The sequence below is a fragment of the Pseudonaja textilis genome, chromosome 1 (genome assembly GCF_049901715.1).
Source record: "Pseudonaja textilis isolate UNSWEBS1 chromosome 1, rPseTex1.2, whole genome shotgun sequence".
Classification (NCBI taxonomy): domain Eukaryota; kingdom Metazoa; phylum Chordata; class Lepidosauria; order Squamata; family Elapidae; genus Pseudonaja; species Pseudonaja textilis.
Genome location: NC_141990.1, coordinates 143,079,122 through 143,099,969, shown reverse-complemented (window position 1 = coordinate 143,099,969; position 20,848 = coordinate 143,079,122). Strand labels below are relative to the sequence as shown.

Sequence of the window (20,848 nt, the reverse complement as noted above, 5' to 3'; positions counted from 1 at the left end):
AACAAACAGGTCTGGGAAAACAGCCAGGTTTTTAAGGCTTTACGGGATGCCATCAGGGAAGAAACATACGGCTCTCTGGGGGAATCTCACTTAAGAAAGCAGGTGGGTGGGACACTTCTTAGATCCCAGTAGTCAACACTGTTTTAATTGAAGGGACTCTGCCTCATACTGGCCAGACAATGGCATGAAGATAGACAATCCCTCAGTTAGCCAGATTGTAGACCAATTAGGGCTTAGTGAATTATAACCAGCATTTTAATTGTACCCAGAAGGCGCAAGGAGGATATACCAGGAATCGCTTATCACTGCCTTTGTTGCGGCATTCCGAAGCATTTAAAGCTTCCAGGTGGTCTTCACAGATGGCCCCAAGTAGAGCATACCGATGTCAACAACCCCCATAACTTGTGGGTGCCCTCACTTAACAGGCTCACCTAGATATTGATGGCTACTGCCATTTTGTTTAGAATTGATATTATTTTACCATGGAAATGCTTTTTTACAATTTGCCAAGGAACCCATTTTTATGCGTTCAGGAATATCTTGCCTATTATTTCAGTGCTTAAATAGTTTTTTCTACTTGTCATCTAAAGCAAGGTATCCTGGTGAAGGGATGGCGGGGGCGGAATTCTCAATAATCTTAATAAAAACATGTTCCAAATTTTGTACTTTGAAGAAATATTGTGCTTATGTCCAGTGCTAGTTTATAATGGTTGCCTCATTCACTAGCCTTCCCCCTCTTTTCTTCTTCTACCATAATTAAATATTTTTACATATTGCTCAACTTGGAGCTGAGCAAATAGTGGTTCCTACTGTATTGATTTTCCTTTTTTTTTCTGCATTGCCCAGTGTTATATTTGACATCATCATCTAGCCTTTCATTAGCCACGTGTAGGTTAGGAAGAGCTTCCCTCTTAAGCATCTTGATATGCAAAGAGTTTTATTTTGCGAAGGTATTTAAAGAAGCTTTACAAGAATCAGAATTTTTGAAGAGGAGCCTCCCCTTCCCCAAAGTAAAGGATGGGGCTGAATTTTGGATATGGTGTTTACACCTTGTAAACCAGTGGTGGGATTCAAATATTTTTACTACCGGTTCTGTGGGTGTGACTTGGTGGGCGTGGCAGGGGAAGGATACTGTAAAATCTCCAGTCAGAGGTGGGATTTGCCAGTTCTCTGGACTACTCAAAATTTCTGCTACCGGTTCTCCAGAACCGGTCAGAACCTGCTGAATAACCCCCTCTGCTTGTAACTCTACAAGCTTTTAAGTGACCAAAGAGAGGTCACTGTTAGATAATCTAATGGCTTCCTCTACTTCTTGATCAATAGCTGGAATCTGTGCAACTATATACATGTAGACTCTGACTAGATTCATCTTGTGGATTGGAATATATTTATGACATCCTAAACCTACATTATGTTAATTTTCAATAAAAGAAATGAAAGATTTCTTTATCAGCGGGAATATTTTAACTTGTACGCTTCATGCTAACTTTGTATTTCAAATATACATAGCAATTTCTTTTTAACTTGTGCTGATTTACACATTATCAGTAGCAAATGCAATTTTCCCATTTCTTTCTTTCTTTTTTTTTAACCACCAGAAAACCATATTCTAGAAGATGTAAATAAATGTGTCATTGCTCTTCAAGAAAAAGATGTTGATGGTTTAGATCGCACTGCTGGTGCAATCCGTGGTCGTGCAGCAAGAGTAATTCATGTTGTCACTTCTGAAATGGATAATTATGAACCCGGGGTGTATACAGAAAAGGTTTTGGATGCAACAAAACTGCTGTCAAACACAGGTAAAGTAAACAACATAATTATGCTTTTAATTTGATAGTCTTGATGAAACAATCAGCCAGGCCACCATGTTCCTCATTTCTTTCTGCAGCCACTGTGTAGATGTATAAGTATTGTCTAATAGTTAAGGAAGCCGCTGTTATAAAATACCAAATGGTTGTTTTAAGATATAGACAGACTAATATCATGGAGCCCTGGCGCTGCAGTGGTTAGAATGCAGGCTGACTGCCCACTGCCAGGAGTTCGATCCTGTCCGACTCAAGATTGATTCAACCTTTCATCCCTCCAAGGTCATTAAAATGAGCACCCAGATTGTTGGGGGCAATATGCTGACATTGTAAACTGCTCGAAGTGTGCTGTAAGGCACTGTGCAGCAATGCATGAGCCTTGAGTGTTATTGCCATAGGGCAGTGCTTCTCAAGCATGGTTCTTACATGCTGGCTGGGGAATTCTTAGGAATTGAAGTCCACGTAGCTTAAAGTTGCTGAGGTTGAAAAACATTCCTTAGAGCTATAGTTGATAGTGTATGTCCTAAAATAGGTGTATATACTTTTTTAAAAAAGCCCCTCTTAAAAATGAAAAAGAAAAATCTTACCAAAATATTGGCTATTAGTATTTGTATTCTCATCCTGGCCCCTTAAATGTTACATGTGGGTGTCAGACATGAAAAAGTTACTTATACGATATAAAGCAGGAAATAGGCATCATTTTGAACCATACAGCTCTTGGCCATCCTTTTTGTGTTCCTATGTTTATATAATGCACAATGCCCCGATGTCTACACTCTGAAAAATACATACGCACACACATATGTCTTAAACGTAAGCATAAACATAAATATTTCTCTGCTCACAATGCTGTTCCAGTAATACGTATGAATGAAAACTGCTCCTTAGCATTGTGTGGTATAATTTTTCTCTCTTCTTGTTCTCCCCAATTCATTTTTTCTGTGTGTTCTGTAGTTATGCCACGTTTTACTGAACAAGTAGAAGCTGCGGTAGAAGCATTAAGTTCTGACCCTGCTCAACCAATGGATGAAAACGAATTTATTGATGCTTCACGACTAGTATATGATGGAATCCGTGACATCAGAAAAGCAGTACTGATGATCAGAGTGAGTGAACTTCAGCTTCCTTGAAATAGCATTCGCTTTTCGAAATAAGTTTTATTAATAATTTAAGACATATATTAAATTCTGTGCAAATTCATGCACACATCCAGCGCATATCATAGCTTAATAACTTGAGCAACTCCAGTAACTACTGTATCTGCAGCTAAATATTTTAAGTTTTGAACAGTTGCACTCTATATTTCACCCATTACCTATATATTGTTGTGCAGTTCTTTATACACTGTGATCACTTTCCATTTTTCTAATCTCTGTAATAAACACAGTAATTTCAATTCAAATTGTATGCAGTTGTGGAAAGTGATGGAGATTACCAAAGTCAGGATGTTTCAAATGACTTTTGGTGCTTGGTCTCCCAACTGGACAAGAGATAGATACAGGCAGCTGTTCATTCTGTTTACATCTGTCCCCCACATAGAAAAGGAGGATGGTATAAAGCTAAGCTGCTTCAGTTTTTTTTGGCCTGTTAGTACTCTGGTCACAGTTTAATTTGCTGCTTGGCATACATTCTCTCCAAATCTTTATTTGTTGCTATTTCAGCTGTTCCCTTTTCCAATGTAAACCAACAGATTTTTAAACATGCATTTGGTTTGTATTTAGAATAAGGTTTCCATTGTGTAGTATTTATCTTAGGCAGATGTCATATTTTAGAGTGGGACAGCCAATTAAAAGTGTTTCATTGTTTGAAGTTTGGGAGGATTTCAAAGAGCAAAGCTATTGCCATTTTACCTCTTAAAAAATCTATCCGTATCCCAAAATTGGGTCTTCTTTGGTTCCCAGACCCATCCACTTTTAGAATGTAGCAGTCAACTTGTCACTCAAAGCCCAAGGATACCCCAAGCTAAAGAAGTTCAATGATTCTGCATTATACCACATCACAAACAAACTTCTTTTTATGTGATTGATCAATCCAGCTATTACAGGTTATAAGACATATTTTGTACATTAATTGATGTGATTTATGAATCCAAGTTGTGCTTGCCCTTGCTTTGAGTGTTCAATGATATTTGAAAAAATTGCACTTATTTAACTACATTTAGATTTTCTTTTTTTTTTTAAATAAACTTTATTAATTTTACTTTTTTTAAAAAAAAGACAACAACACAGCTATAAATTATATACAACAAAGAGACGCACCAGTCTTGGCGTAAGCCAAGAGGGAAAGAAAGGAAAGTTTGAGAGAGGAAAGAGGGAAAGGGAAGAGAAGGGGGGAAAAGTGGGGAAAACAAAGGTAGGAAAGACAATTATAATAAAACCATATTTTGTGACTGTCAGTAAGGTCTTTTCTTCTTCAAAGCTATCGTCGGCCTTAGTCTTCTTAGCGGTGAACTATCTTTGATTAAGCCAAATATACAAAGGATTCCAATTGCTAGAATAAATTGAAGATTCTTTATTTTTTAATGCTTGGGTTAGATTGTCCATTTCTGCACATTGTAAAATTTTCTGAATGACCATAAGTTCAGTGGGGATGGAAGGTAGTTTCCAGCACTGGGCAAATGCCAGTCTGGCCGCGGTTAATACATTTAGATTTTCATCTATTTATGGAGCTTTGCCTGTATCTTAATGGTTTATAATACTAGTATAATAGTATATTATAATAGTATATAATATAATAGTATATTATAATATTATACTATGCTCTTTTTATTGTTTAAGTCTGCATAAATGGCTGACATAACAAGTTAGGAGTGTCAAAGGATGGGATAGTAGGCTCATCTCCTTTGCATTGGAAAAAAATCTCAATAAAGAATAATTCATAAGGACTAAGGCTAGGATACTTTTATTCAGAAATTATATTCAAAATCTATCTGCTTTTGATGGAGATGAGCCAGCAAACATTTTAAAAATGAATACATTATGAGAGACAAATGCCTTTTTCTTAGGTGTTCGTTAAAAGACCTAATTAGTAAAAGCTCTGCATTTTGTCTAAAATTCCAGTTGGATGTATTTTCAAAGCAAGCCCCCAAATGAAATACCATAAATTCTTGTATTAATGCCATTAGGGATTAGTCATTTTGAAAATAAAGAATAGAGATATGCACAAAGCTATTTACTCAAATGAGGTGAAACTAAAAGAAAATTGATTTCCCACACCCTATTTCCCATTGCCATCTGTAGGTAGTTTATACACTATAATACTACCAACGTTTCCACTGTCAGGAGCTAGTACATATTCTAATTATGGTAAACTGGGAAACACATTTTCTAGGAGTAAAGAAATCAGCAAAAACACCTACTATAAAAGAAATACAAAGTGCAGATTTCTGAAGGGTAATAAAAGGGTAATATATCCTTTTAAATGGATTGCTGTGGTTTAATCTAGCACAGGTCTCAGTTATTTTACAGTGTCTACAAAAATTGCATTAAATAAAGTGTTACAAATAGAGCAATGTAAGAAGCTACAAATAGTATTTTATGTCTATTTGCTTAAGCTGAAGAAAAATCATACCAAATGTAAGCAGGCAGTATAAAAAGACAATTACTTTTTTTAAAGTGTTTATCTAACCTTTTTATCAAACTGTCTCCCAGTTGTGCTAGATAAACATGTAAAAAATGTGTGTGATTGTTGTTATTGTTAATTATTCATCTGTCTTAAAATATGCTGTTTGACAGGTTTTTAATTCAGTGTATTCCAAAACTATGGAAACATTTGTTCCCCTAAATTACTCTCTATTTGATTTGGGCTTAAATTGTATTTGCAGACACCTGAAGAACTTGATGATTCTGACTTTGAAACAGAAGATTTTGATGTCAGAAGCCGAACAAGTGTTCAAACTGAAGATGATCAACTTATTCACGGTCATAGTGCAAGAGTAAGGGATATCTATTTAATATATGCTTTAATCTCATTGGCTATATAGCCTGAGTATCAGGCCCAAGATACCATGATTTCTGTCATTCCCAGTATATCTGTTTATCTGTATAGCATTATTTGATTGTTTATCTTATTGCTTGGGGTTATCTTCTTCCTCTATTTGTGTTGCTTCGGTGTAGATAAAAATCACATAACTGCAGCAGCATCTAATCTGATTTTTGCATTCCCAATCCTTGATTTAAACTTAAGCCTAGCCATGGAAAAAGGAATATTCCTTCAAACTGCAATTATTTTTATTTAAAACAATTCTGTTGAGAAAGATTATTTCTAATATAACATGTTGCCATTTGATACCATTATATTTTTATCTTCTATACCAGGGGTCTTCAAACTTGACAGCTTTAAGACTTGTGGACTTCAACTCCCAGAATTCCTCCTCCAGTCAAGTTAGCTCATGAATTCTGGGAATTGAAGTTCACAAGTCTTAAACTTGCCAAGTTTGAAGACCCTTGTATATACACATAAATGGATATCTTAGTCTTTATGTTAGCAGTTTTGTTTTCCACTTGCATGAGAGTGTCTTTGTAGATTATAGTTACAAATAGATAAAACTGCATGGAATTACTAAGCTTTCCCATTCCTTGTATGTTTTCTTTAAAAAAAACCCACTTCTAAATCCTATCTAGTTTCTTGTGTGCTTAACAGTAAAAGAGAAACTCATTTTGTATTTACTATATTAAGCATCAATAAATACTATAGAAAATAGAGTTCAGAAGGAACCTCAAAGTAATAGTTCACTTTTTCAAGTGTTCCTACTGCTCATGCTACTTGAAAGTTTAGGTGGGTGTGGTTGCTTGCCAACAGATACATCTATGAAGAGATGGTCGTCCAAGCAAGTGTCCCAAGGTTGCCCTTTTTGTTATTTCACAAAGCTCAATGCTTTTTTAATTTTCCTGTTATAAATTTGCTTTCACTTACTGCAAAAGCCTTACATTTTAGTGTGTAGGCAACATGAACTTGGCTGCCTCAAAATCTATCTCTGGTAATTTACAGAGCTGAATCAAATAATCATGATCTGATCATTACACTGTAGCCTGGGTTTTTTTGTCTTTCCCTCCAATTTTGCCTATATTTGGAAGATTTGAATAAGATTTGATCCTTGATCAGCATTTACAATCTGGCTTTCAAAAATATGTCCGTTTTCTGTCTGAAAACTCTTTATTTTTCATCCCCTATAGCAATTTCAAATTTTGCATCTATACAATGTAAAAATGGAGAAGAAAACAAATTTCTGATGTTATCAATATTTTTCTACTGGGTACTTAAAAAGTCACCTTTCAACAGTATCTTTTTCCATATGGTAGAGATTAAAAAATAATGTTCCTGGCCATTCCTTTGGATAATACGCTACTTTGACTCTTAATTGGGTTGGCTAGTGAAAATGTCTGAATAGCGAATTATTGAAAAGCATTTTATATATAGAACAATTCTTCATTCCAGGCCATCATGGCTCAACTCCCTCAAGAACAAAAAGCTAAAATTGCTGAACAAGTTGCCAGCTTCCAAGAAGAAAAGAGTAAATTGGATGCTGAAGTATCCAAATGGGATGACAGCGGTAATGATATCATTGTTCTGGCAAAACAAATGTGCATGATTATGATGGAGATGACAGACTTCACCAGGTAAGCATTCAGTATAAGTAGGCTTTTCAAGGGTAACCTAATTTTGTTTTCCTTGAATCTCAGCTAGTTTCCTTTGACGGTATCCACTACAGTTGGGCATATGCCTGAAACGGTCTCAGACACCTTGTGAAATGATCTTATTTATTCTCCCTTATCTCTCATTCTGGAGAGATTTCTAAATGAGAGCAGGGTCATGAATATGAATACGATACCAAGCCTCTCCTCTTTTTCATTTAATCTTAACTGTTCCAGTGTTGGGTCATAGACTGAAGAAGATCCAGTTAAAGCTGCAAGGCAATCTAGGCAAGATAGGGATCCTAAGATTGGGTGATTCAGGTCTGTCAAACTGGCAGGCCACACCCATCCTGGCTCTGCCAAGGAAAAAAGCATCATGATACATTACGATAAGTCATGTGACGCGGTCGAGTTTGACACTCATGGGATACTTTGACCAAAGTAGAGGAAGGTTCCCCCTAAAGGAGGAGTGGTAAAGTTTGCTTAATAAGACTGCATTGCCTATATTTAATGATATTTTTTTTAACTTTGCCTTCTGGTTTTCCTGTGTTTACACTTCAAGAGAGACATGTAAATGTACAGTAATTTCTCTAGCACATGCATAAGTAAATATAAATTTAAACTGATTGTAATCTTATATTCTCCCATGAGCTGTTCAGAGCATCCAGAAGTGGGAGGTGCTTCAGTCTCTTCTGGAAAGGCTGGGCTTAAAACTCCGGGACGCTCCTCCTCCACGGGACACCACCTCAGCGTCCCCCAGTTTTAGCTCAGCCTTCGTGGTAAGAGGTTGTGCATTCCCTGACTAGAAGGGTTTCTGATTCAGGTTTGCTCTTGGGTCATTTTAGCTTTTAAAAATCTTCCCCATTTAATTTGGCTTTTTCAGGCTGGTCCCTCTATTAGGCTACCTCGATTAGTTCAAAAAACAAACAGTTTCTTTGTAAATAATGGAGCCTGCCACTCCGCAGGCAGCTTGAGGCTACTGCCTCAGGCAATTACCTTATCTAACTTTCAGATCGTCTTCTCTGCGATCGTAGCGGAGCACTCGCAGCCACGGCTCACTTTGCCTTGCCATTTCGTCTGATAGGAGCATTTAATTAGCAAGTTAGAGCCTCAGCAGCAGCGGCTCATTAGACGGCTCAGACATTAGCAACGGAGATTCTGCTTCCTGCCCTTTTCGACGGCTGGCTCAAGTTCGCACCTAATTATCACAGGCGCCATTCCCCGCTGGTTTCCCTTTTTGGGGACCGAGGCAGTACCTTCCCACTTTGTTCTCCCTGGGTTTAGCTCTCCCTTGTCTGGCTGACGTTGGATAAGCAGGCTAGTCATTAAACAGGCATTTCTTTGCAATTGCCTTTGGATCATTTCTTCGGAGTGAAACTGCAAGTGCCATTTAAATTGCAGGACGTTTGGTTTTGACAGGAATGGATTACCTCAGATCCTGTATAGCTGGTTTCCCTTGTTGGGGACCAGGGATCCAGAAGGTTCTCACTTGGAGCGCTTGGGGGTTTCCCTTCCTGGGGACCCTTAGATACTGTTTACCATATGCACAGTTTTACATATAGATATAGGCACATGTATATGTATACGGGCGCATGTATATAGATATAGATATATATAGACTTAGTCTCCTGGAGGAGCGTTCTACTTTCAACCACAGGGGAAGGCATCACCCCAAACTACAAATAATAATAATAATTAAAATTAAAATTAAAAATTAAAGTCAGAGGCAAGAGAATCAGTCATCCACAATGAAAGGTGACAACGCCTTTAAAAGAATGCTCCAAGACAAATAAGTCCCGAGATAAGCCAGTGGGCCCCAAAAAGGCCTCTAAGGCGGAGGATTGGGATTCCCATAGACGGCACCTAGCTTTGGAAAGGCAATTACAGAAACGAGCCAGGGAGGCAGACAAGATGGCTATGACACAACAATCTGATCAGGACCCAAGTCCATTGTTGGGGCCCTAGGACTTATCCACCCAGCCCAGGCAGGCTGTTTCTGGACAACCTCCCATAGGCACATCTCCAATGAGCACTGCCGGGCTAATCCCAGAGGCAACCTTCACCCCCACGGTCGCCGGCCTAAGACAGGAGGAGGGATTACCTGATACTATCCCCATCGAAATGAGGCAGTTGATGGAGATGGCGATTCAAAGGGGCATGGCAGCTGGAGTTCAGCAATCCATCAGGACCAGACACTTCTGGGCCACTTCGGATGCGGAATCCCTGTCCACTCGATCCTTTGCGCATATGGGACAATATCAAACTCAAGTATTCCCCAATATTCCTAACATGCCAGCCCAGGGCCTTCAGCGGAAGGTAGAATTTGAGGATCAGGATGTTCCCATGGAGGTGGGGTCAATCCATCAGATGGACTTGGGGTTGTCAGAGGCTGACCCACTAAAATGGGGAATGTTGGACAACGAAGGCCTCATTCCAGACCAACCTACTTTTTCTGGCCTTTTTTGTCCTCACCTCTTTAAATCCTTACTGTTCAAGGCAAAGAACATCGCTAAACTAGGCACATCAAACCCTCATCCATTGTCAACAGGGTCTCAGGACGAATCCAAGGATCTAATATTCTCACAACCGGCTAATGAGGCGGAAAATATTCCTGTCCCTCGTATGTTTGCTGAATTAGTACAAAATCAATGGGCATCAGCAGCATCATACCCAGCCCCAACAGGGTATGATAAACAATATTATAATTTGGCAGCAGAGTTTTCAATTTTTTTCAAAACGCCAGAGGTGGATGAGCCCATTGTGGCACTGGCCTCTTCTTCAACCTTTCCCAGCGAGGCCGAGGAAGCCCTGAGACCGGAAGAAAAGAGAGCAGAGTTGGCACTCCGTGGGGTGCACGTTTCTGACGCCTGAGCCATTAGGGCAGCTACAGCGCCATCCTTTTTTTACACTGTCCTCCCTATGATGGCTCTTCCACTTGAGGGATATACTGCTGGCGTCAAATGTCAGAATAGCTAAAATTATTGCAGCAGCAGAATTCTCCGCCGACGCCACATTTAATGTAGTTAAATTCTCGTCTAGGCCCATAGTATCTCACGTATCAGCACGGAGACTGCTATGACTCAAGACATTGGCAGGCGGATACCAAGCATAAATGCAAGTTGGCATCAGCCCCAATTTCGGGGGATAAATTATTTGGCAGTGTCTTGGAGGCCCTCCTTATAGAGAATAGAAACAAGAAAAAAGTGCTTCCCCCTCTCTTTCGGAGGTCTGAAAACAGAACGCCCTAGTTGTTTCGAAGGGGTTCCTTTCGGTCCTACTATCAAGGCCCATACGTTCCCAGATCTCAGAGAACATCAGGCTACAGATCCAGTTTTAGACAGAGATAGGTCTGAATCTTCTGATAGAGGTCAGTGGGGAGGTCAAAACAGAAGAAACCGCAGAGGCACCGGAGGCCGATGTTTTCGTCACCCCAAGTGAGTCCTTGACAGCAGTTCCCATTGGAGGGCAGCTAAAATAGTTTGCTGATCAATGGGACAGCTCCACCTCTGGTGCGTGGGTCAAGGACACTATTAGGTTTGGTTTTGCGCTAGAGTTTCAATCCCCCCCCCGAACTTTTTCATTAGGAGCCCTAGGTCCATGGACCCCATTAAGAGGGCGTTGATGCAGGAGGCGATCAATCATCTTCTACATATTCGGGCCATTAGAGAGGTCCCATCTGAACAGCGGGGTCACGGCTGTTACTCTCTATTGTTTGTGGTCCCAAAGAGTTTGGGGGGCTGGAGGGCTATTCTAGACCTCAAACATCTGAACAGATCATTGGTTTATCAAAAATTCAAGATGACTACTCTCCAGTCCATTCTGCTCAGCATCAGAGAGAACAATGTCCTGATCTCCATAGATCTCACAGAGGCTTATCTACATATACCAATTAGACCTGCTCACTACAGATATTTTAGATTCTGCTATTGTGATCGGCACTATGAATATGTCGCCATACCATTTGGTCTGGCTTCAGCGGCTAGGACTTTTACCAAGGTCCTCGCGGCCTTGGCTGCCTCACTCAGGATCAAATCTATTCGCTTACAATGTTATCTGGATGATATTTTAATTTTGTCATCTTCCAGACATCAAGCAAAATTGGATACCCTGATTACTCTGGAGCCCTTCAGGGTCATGGCTTTTCCATAAATTGGGATAGAAGCCATTTGATCCCCTGAACTAGGTTAGTTCATTTAGGGCCAGTGATAGATACCGTGGAGGGCAAGGTCTTTCTCTCTCAGGACAGGTTAAACAGTATCCAGTCTTTGGCCAGAAAGATCAGAGCCTTAAAGAGGGTTTCCCTGGCAGTGCTGTCTCAACTGTTAGGGAAACTGATTTCTTGTATTTCCATTGTGCCTTGGGCTCGATTCCATTCTAGAGATCTGCAGTGGTTCCTGCTACCTTTCCAGTGACCCGGAAGAGCCACTTCCAACGTCCGGATAAAGGTAGCGCACAATGTTCTCCGATCGCTCCGCTGGTGGTCGGAAAACACGATAAACAAGGGGTGTCCTTTCAAGGAACCTTACAGGGCAACGATCATAATCGATGCCAGCCAGGTAGGATGGGGAGCTCACTTCCAATCCCACACTGCGCAGGGAATTTGGACTATTTCCGAGCAATCACAAAGCATCAACCTGTTGGAGCTGCGAGCATTTCACCTGGCCTTACGCAGCTTCTACCCCTTTTCCAATCACGCCATGTTCTGGTTGTGGCAGACAATATCACAACCAAGGCCCACGTAAACAGGTGGGGGTGCCCATTCCAAACTTCTGATGCTGGAGACGGCCAATTTGTTCAAAGGGGACGAGGCCAATCTGTTTTCGCTCAAGGCAGAACACATAGCAGGGGCCTTAAACACACAAGTGGACTGGCTCAGCAGGGCCACGATAGATCAGGCAGAGTGGCACCTACACCCGTCTGTTTTCCAGGAAGCAGTGTGGAAGTTTGGGCAACCGGTAATCAATCTATTTGCCTCTCCTCTCAATGCCCAATTGCCCCAGTATATTTCAAGGTACCCGACTCAGGGGGCGGAGGCTGTCAATGCTCTGCTTTGTCAGTGGCCTCCCGGACTTCTACATGCGTTTCCTCCACTCCCGGTAATACCCAGGTTGATCCAGAAGTTATTGGAGGAACAAGCGGAATTGATATTGGTCGCCCCTTACAGGTCCAGGCGAACATGGTTTGCAGACTTACAGGACCTGTCGAGAGAACAACCTTGGAAAATTCCACCGTCAAAGGTTTTCCTCTCCCAAGGGCCGATACTTCACCCGAACCCACAATGGCTCAGTCTAACCGTATGGAGGTTGAGCGGAGCCATTTAAGGGCCCAACAGATTTCAGAGGATGCTATTGCCACCATTCAAGCATCCAGACGGTCCTCAACAAATTGTATAAACAAGGCCACGTGGTCCACCTTCTGTCGCTGGTGCCGGGGGTCTAAGATCGACCCAACTGCCCCATCAATACGACAATTATTGGCCTTTTTACAGGAGGGGTTGACCAAGGGCCTATCTCCAAATACTTTACGTAGACAGGTGGCGGCTTTAGCCTCGGTGATAGCCTGGGGTGACCTCTGGTCCATAGCGCACCATCCACATGTCCACAGCTTTCTTAAGAGTGCTGCAAACTTACGACCTCCTGTAATTCACCGCTATCCCCCCGGGACCTCAACAAGGTGCTAACCGCACTTACAACTGGCCCGTTCGAGCCTTTAAGAACCAATAGTCTTAAATTCCTGACATATAAGGTGGCCTTCCTAATTGCAATCACATCAGCAAGGAGGATTTCCGAATTGGCGGCATTGTCAATGAGAAAGGACCTCTGTGTGTTTCATGCGGACAGAGTGATTCTCCGATTGGATCCATCGTTCACTCCTAAAGTAAATTCAGCCTTCCACAGAGCTCAGGAGTTGGTGTTTCCAAATTTTTGTCCGAAACCATCTCATAGACTGGAGCATCAATGGCATCAACTTGATGTTCGAAGGGCCTTAAGCATCTATCTAGACCGCACGGCAGCATTTCAAAAATCTGAGGCTCTATTTCTATCCTTCAGTCCATCCATTTTAGGACACAAGGTGTCGTCGATGACCATTGGTAGATGGTTGAGAGCCACCGTAGCTAAAAGTTACGAATGCCAGTCCATCTCAGTTCCTAAGGGCATTACAGCCCACTCAACAAGGTGTGCGGCAGCATCAGCAGCATGGGCTACATAGGCTTCCATAGACAAAATTTGCAGAATGGCAACTTGGGCTTCACCATCACCCTTTGTCAGAAATTATAAAATTGATGTCTATGCCTCAGCGCATGCTTCATTTGGCAGAAGAGTCCTGCAGAAGGTCCACAGAGTTTAGGGGTGGATTTCGATCCAGAAGGAGTCCCTCCCTAAGGACAGGCCAAGCTTTGGTATGTCCGACTTCTGGATGCTCTGAACAGCTCATGGGAGAAAGGGCGTTGGTACTTACCTGATACGCCCCTTCTCTGTGAGCTGTGAAGAGCATCCAGCCCCACCCATTTCTTTCCGTCTGGTGGGGTTCCATTCTGGTCCGGGATCTAGATTAGGTGATGAGTCCCGGACTTTGGCACTCAGTCTTCGCAAAACTGGGGACGCTGAGGAGGTGTTCTGTGGAGGAGGAGGAGGAGCGTCCCGGAGTTTTAAGCCCAGCCTTTCCAAAAGAGACTGAAGCACCTCCCACTTCTGGATGCTCTTCACAGCTCACAGAGAACGGGCGTATCAGGTAAGAACCAACGCCCTTTTTCTGAAGAGTTGGCTTACAAAATTAGATCTAAATAAGTTCAGTTTATGAAATGTTTTAGGAACTGCACAAAGCTAGAATCGTTTTGATAATCTACATTTCTGAACTGAATTGCAATTTGTTTTAAACTGACAGTAAATTGTAGGCAATTAATAATTAAACAACTTTTACCATCAGACAAAATTGTTTGATGTTTAGCCCATGTTTTGTTATAGATTAATAGATAGATCTCAGATTTATTCTAGGGTTGTCCTTGGATTTGGGCCCCTTTCTTATGATTGTGACTTTGAACACCATACAGAACTTGCCACAGAATCAAATCATTCATGAAAGCTTTGATAAGGGAAATTTTGATGAGGCAATGCCAAAGGATGCCCTACCCAAGTCTCTAATTTCAAGGGGCAATGTAAGAGCATCTCAAAAAAAAATCCAAGAACAAGCTATGATTACTTTTGCTCTGTAAAGCTATTTTGGTTTGTTAAGTGCACCATGATCAAATAAACCATGGCCAAGCTTAAGTATTTGTTCCATAAGATATTAAGTGTAGTCCTCACTTAATTATCACAATTGACCCTAGGATTTTGGTCATAAGTCATTGCAGTTGTTAATCATGTCACCACATGACTAGAGTCAATTTAACAACTGCTTTTACAATGGTTATAAAATGAATCACCATAGTCATTAAGCATACTATGTGGTCATTAATTCTAACAAATGGACTTTTTTTTTTGCCAGAAATTTGGGGGAGGGGGAGTCACAAACCACAGTTACACAACCATAGGATAATATAGCAACTAGTCATAAGTGCCCCAAATACGATCAATCAGAATAGAGCTGGAAGGGATTGGAGATATTCCAGTCCAGCCCCCTGCTCATGCCAGAGACCCTATACGATTTCAGGCAAGTACCAGTAACGGTCCTGTCTCTTCCTAAAAAACCTCCAGTGATGAAGCGCCCACAACATCTGATGGCAAAGCCGTTCCATTGGTTGATTGCGCTCACTGTAGGGAAGTTTTTCCTTAATTCCAAGTTGCTCCTCTCCTTGATTAGTTTCCATCCACTGTTTCTTGTCTTGCCTTCTGCTATTTTTGGAAAATAAGTTGACCCCCTCCTCTTTGTGGCAGCCTCTCAAATATTGGAATATTGCTATCATGTCCCTCCTAGTTGTTCTTTTCTCTAGACTAACCAAACCCAAATCCCGCAGCTGTTTTTTGGTTTAGTCTCCAGGCCTTCAGTCTTCTTAGTTGCTCTTCCTTGCACTTTTTCCAAAGTCTCAATATCTTTTTTGTAATATGGTGACCAAAACTGGATGCAGTATTCCAAGTGTGGCCTAACTAAGGTTTTATAAAGCGGTGCTAATACTTCACGTGATTTTGATTCTCTGCCTCTGTTTATACAACCAAGGATTGTATTAGCTTTTTTGGCTGCTGCCGCACACAACCAACTCTAAGCACGCTTAAGTCAAGGTTTTTGGATTGGCTAGCATCCTGAGCTGAGAGATAGTGGCTGGCCCAAGGTCACCCAGCTGGCTTTATGCCCAAGGCAGGATTAGAACTCACTGTTGATTCATGTTTAAGTGATTGCCCACTAGGACTCCAAGGTCCCTCTCACAGTTACTGTATTTGAGCTAGGTTTTGCCTAATCGGTACCTGTACTTTTGTGTTTTTTTTTCTGCCCAGGTTGCAAAACCTTGCTTTACTCCACATTAAATTTCATTTTGTTGGATATGGCCCATTGTTCAAGTCTATCAAGATCTTTTTGGATTCTGAGCTTGACTTCTGGGGTATTGGCTATTCCTGCCAGTTTAGAGTCATCTGCAAATGTGATGAGTTCCCCTTCTATTCCCTCATCTAAGTAATTTATGAAGATATTGAGTACTGAGTCTAAGGCGGAACCTTGTGGTATCCCACTGTTTATTTTCCTACATGTAAATGTTAAGGACTACTCGTTGAGTATGGTTTGCGAGCCAATTACAAATCCGTCTGGTGGTGATGCTGTCTATCCCACATTTTCCTAGCTTACCAAGAAGTAGGTCGTGGTCTACTTTGTCAAATGCCTTGCTGAAGTCTAAATATACTATATCCACAGCATTTTGCTGGCCTACTAATTTAATCACGTGACCCAGGAGTACAGCAGTCATACCTTTGTGGATGGATCATAAGTCACTTTTGGGGGGTAGTCAGTCATAACGTCAAACAATTATTAAGCGAGGACTACCATACCAGTCTAGTAGTGAATCCTATATCGTGGGAAATAATTTACAAAGAAATATGCGCCCTTGATTTGAACAGACAAATATTCTATTCTCTTTTGCAGAGGTAAAGGACCTCTAAAAAATACATCGGATGTAATCAGTGCAGCAAAGAAAATTGCAGAAGCAGGGTCAAGAATGGATAAACTAGGACGGACAATTGCTGATCACGTAAGCCATAATTGATTTTTTTTTTATGAGTCTTTGATTCACTTTTAATTTTGCAATAGATTTATGAACTCCAAGATCCACTATTTTGTTTTATGGAGTCTTCCTAAGAATCTTAATTCTGTACCCTTCTCTACGAAGAAGCTTTCCTCATTGCTTGCTCTCAATATTAATGAATTTATATTCTATACTGATACCTTATTTTTCAAATAATTATTGCAAATAAAAACTTACTTAAAATTTCCAGATGTGTGGAATGAATGAAAAAAGAATATTCTGTCATATACAGAGTTTTGCATTTATACCCACTTAATTCAAGGCACTATCATATACATGATAAAAAATTAATCTTGTTTTCTTTCGATGCCATCAGGTCTTTTATTTTTTCATTTCAGAACACAGGCTATTTTATTATAGAAAACTATAGTGAGAGACATGCTGAAAAAAGGACAAGGATTTTCAGTCCACTTCACTTTTTTTTGTCACTGTCACTGTAGGGAAAAGATAATGCATGTATATTGTCTTTGCCAAGAGATCAAACAAGTCATTGTCTATATTTTTGGCAATATAGTAGCTAAAACAATATTAACCCTACCTTGGATTTTCAATATTTATCTGGGATTTTCTCCTTGCATTCTAGAATGTTTATTCTTAAATAATTGACAGTTTCATTAGATATACAAAATGGACTATTGTTACCCGAATCTTTTAAGGATAAAGACTGATGGAAATTAAATTCCATTTGGTGAATTATTGCAATATGTTCTATTTGGGGTCGCCCTTGAAGATTACTTGGAAACTACAAGTGGTCCAGAATGAAATGCCATTGGGCAATAATGGGTCTTGCCTTGAGTCACCACTGCTCCTCAAGCTTCACTTACTGCTGATTGGTTTGTAGGTTCATGCCATAAGGACTGGTTAGTTGAAAGGCTGCCTATCCAGCAGTTTCTGTCCATTCTGTAAGATTGGACACAGAGGGTATACTTCCAGTCCCCTCAAGCAAACATGCCATCTGTTGGGACATGAGGATTATGTCTTCTCTGTTGTGATGCCTCTCTCTGGATCAGCCTCCCCACAGAGATCCATATGGTTCCCCCAGTGATGTTTTTTTAAAAATCACTGAAAACCTGGCTATGGGTTTGGGTGAGCTTGAGCCCTTCCAGAATTTTATCTGGAATTTTATCAGGACTAAGCATTCCTCACTCCATATCCCTGATGCAGTTCTATTCAGAATAGAGCTTAACAAGAAATAAAATGACTAAAATACCGGCTTGTATTTCAGTGCAGTTGGAGTGTGCAAAACTCCCTAAAGAATGAAGTATTTTTTTCTTTTCCTGTGCACAGTGCCCAGATTCTGCTTGCAAACAAGACCTTCTAGCCTATCTGCAGCGTATTGCTTTATACTGTCACCAGCTGAACATTTGTAGCAAAGTGAAGGCAGAAGTTCAGAATCTTGGAGGAGAACTTGTGGTGTCTGGGGTATGTACATGTGCTAATGTTTGCTTTGTGCCTTTCTAGATTCAGTTCTTAAACTGTATTTTGCTTCAGTTGTGAAATTCTAGGTGTAGAACGTAAAGCTGTTCTTTCAGCATCTTCAAGACCTCTCGAGATTTTCCTCCCAGGGTTGGAGACATTTATACCATCTTTTTCCTTCAGAAAGATAGCATGGTCCAAACTCTGGTTTAAACAATCCAGTGCATACATTTCATTATGAAGAAAACGGCTTGGCTGAATAATGGCAAACTGAAATAAGAATGGATGGATGGATTTCCAAACTGTACCTTTTGGAAGAACCTTAAGTCAGTTTAAAAAACCCCAACAATTGATAAATTGCACTTCTGTAATTGTTTTCCCATAGGATTATGTTTTAATTGTTTCAGTCTTTTTACATTCTAAACTAATTGTTCAACCTCTAAATTGCCATTTGCAGGCATTTGTGTGTCTTCGTTGTTTGCAACAATGAAGCTGTTGCAAAATTTCTTTGTTGATGTTTTTGTGGATTTATACATCCGATGCTGAAAGCCTTTGTCTAAGATTAAGCACAGCAGACATAACAATGGCGATTGAAGCTAACCCATTTGACAGAACGACGCCCTTGTTCCTTTTTGTGCCAGCAATTCCATCAAATGTATAGTATTTTTCCAGCTTTTGAAAGCAAGAGCCCATCAAAATGTAATTTGTGACTTAGCACAGGCATCTGCTGTTCAAATAACAAACTCCAATTTTACCATCATTTAAGTTTTAGCCGCTGGTAATTCTTTTTCTCTGCTAAGCCCAAGTATCTAGATGTTTTTCTCCATTCCCTTCATAGTTAGTTCTCAAGGGTAAAGGCACCCTTGGATTCAAACAGAATCTTCTTTGTAAAGGAACCTGAATCTCAGCTTCCTCTTGGCATTTGTTCTGAGATTCACAAACTTGGAATTCTCGCATCTCTGATATATATGAACTAGGCTATCGATAAACTTCCTATAGCAAACTGTATTTCAGGCACTGTCTCAGACTCAAAGTATTCTCTTTTGTGGCTTTGTTTGTTAAGGTGGATAGTGCCATGTCCCTGATCCAGGCTGCCAAGAACCTGATGAATGCTGTGGTACAAACCGTGAAGGCCTCCTACGTGGCCTCCACTAAATACCAGAAGTCTCAAGGGATGGCTTCTCTGAACCTTCCTGCTGTGTCTTGGAAAATGAAAGCTCCTGAGAAGAAGCCCCTAGTCAAGCGAGAGAAACAAGATGAGACCCAGACCAAAATCAAGCGAGCTTCCCAGAAGAAACACGTTAACCCAGTGCAAGCCCTCAGTGAATTCAAAGCCATGGATAGCATTTAATTTGTCATTTCAGTTTTCCTTCCTTCCTTTCCGAATTTCTGCCTTCTGGATTATGTTAAAAGTTTATTTACTTAATATTATGATAAAATCATTTAGACTAAAAAGAAATAAACAGAGTTAGGGAGCATGACAGTTCAACTTTCAATTTGCACGCACGATAAAGTTAGTATGAACATGCTGTCTAGAAATGCTTCTGTGATATTTCTAGCTCCTGTTTTGCATAAAATAAGGCCTGCTTTAAATCTGTTTTATAACCAAAGATAAATTCACAGTAACAATCATCCTTCGCATAGCTGGATCATGTCATTCTATGAGGAGAAAATTGAGCCCTCTCAGTATGAACGGGAATCGAACATGTGTTTGTTTCTTTTCTAAAAAGTATATATATGCTGGGTGGATAAAGATAAACTTTGCTATGCTTAATAATTGGGAAAGTGGAAGCGCTAATTGCTACTTAGAACACTAAGACAATAGAAAATGAATTTGAAGAAGTAATATACTGTAGCATTCTTTCTAATTGAAGTAGGTATTGACTTTTTTCCAGCCTGAACACATTGATGCATTTATTCTAAGTAACTCTTGAGGGGAACACACATTAGGGGTATAGATAATACTGAGGGACAAGTTGTAGCTAAATCAGCATTTCTAAGGTAGTTTTCCTTGACTCTTGGGAACTGAAGAAATCATTATAAAAGGAACTTGATGCGCATTGTGCAATGTATTAGAACACACAAATTTTTACTTCTTTTTGGGATGTGACAATGCTTGGTTACCGGTTACTGATCTTTTTTGCCACAAGACTAATAAAAAATTCTTGTTACCAGTGGGTGCTGCAAAAGTTGCCTGTTTTCCTTCGGCATTCAAATGCAAATGCATCACTGTGTTATTGTAATAATTGCTAGTCATTTTCCTTAAAGCTTAAAAAGAAATGTAGCAAATTATGTTTATTCAGGCTGCACCCTAGGTATGAATTGTCATAATGGGAGCTCCATGGCATAATTCTTCTGTTTTAAAATTTTTATGGATTTCTGTTTTTATATCTTTTCCAATAAAGTATAAAAACCAGTTGTACTAGTCAGAGTTTTCTTTGGCAGTTGGTAAAATAAGCTTAATCCTATAGTGTACTGACTAATTGGAGTTAACTTTTAAAAGGCCAATAATGGATGACTCATGCCTAATTTTCTTAAATGGTTTTGTTAAAAGTCAACAAGAGGCCCTGCATACAAAAGTGCACAACAGGCAAAATTGATCTGCTCTTTTGTAACTTTCAGTAGAGAAAAAGACACTCCAGAGTTAATCAGCTGGAGTCATAGCTTCATTTGTTCTAAAGAGTTAGCAGTTTCCACAATACATTTTTAAATTAAAGGTGTTTTATGTTACATGAGGGACCTGTTTTATCTATTTGGTTTATTTGGGC

General features: G+C 40.1%; 1 protein-coding gene across 2 annotated transcripts in view; it reads left to right on the top strand.

The window, feature by feature from the left end:
• CTNNA1 (catenin alpha 1) overlaps positions 1-20,496 on the top strand; it is an 80,877-nt gene extending 60,381 nt beyond the window's left edge. For both annotated transcript variants that reach the window (XM_026710422.2, XM_087918542.1), the window contains exons 12-18: positions 1,599-1,799; positions 2,760-2,911; positions 5,629-5,739; positions 7,242-7,423; positions 16,505-16,610; positions 17,952-18,086; positions 19,144-20,496. In XM_026710422.2, the coding sequence (XP_026566207.1) occupies positions 1,599-1,799; positions 2,760-2,911; positions 5,629-5,739; positions 7,242-7,423; positions 16,505-16,610; positions 17,952-18,086; positions 19,144-19,431 (1,175 nt within the window). In that variant the 3' untranslated portion in view covers positions 19,432-20,496. The remainder of the gene's footprint in view (positions 1-1,598; positions 1,800-2,759; positions 2,912-5,628; positions 5,740-7,241; positions 7,424-16,504; positions 16,611-17,951; positions 18,087-19,143) is intronic.
• Positions 20,497-20,848: the final 352 nt, after the last annotated feature.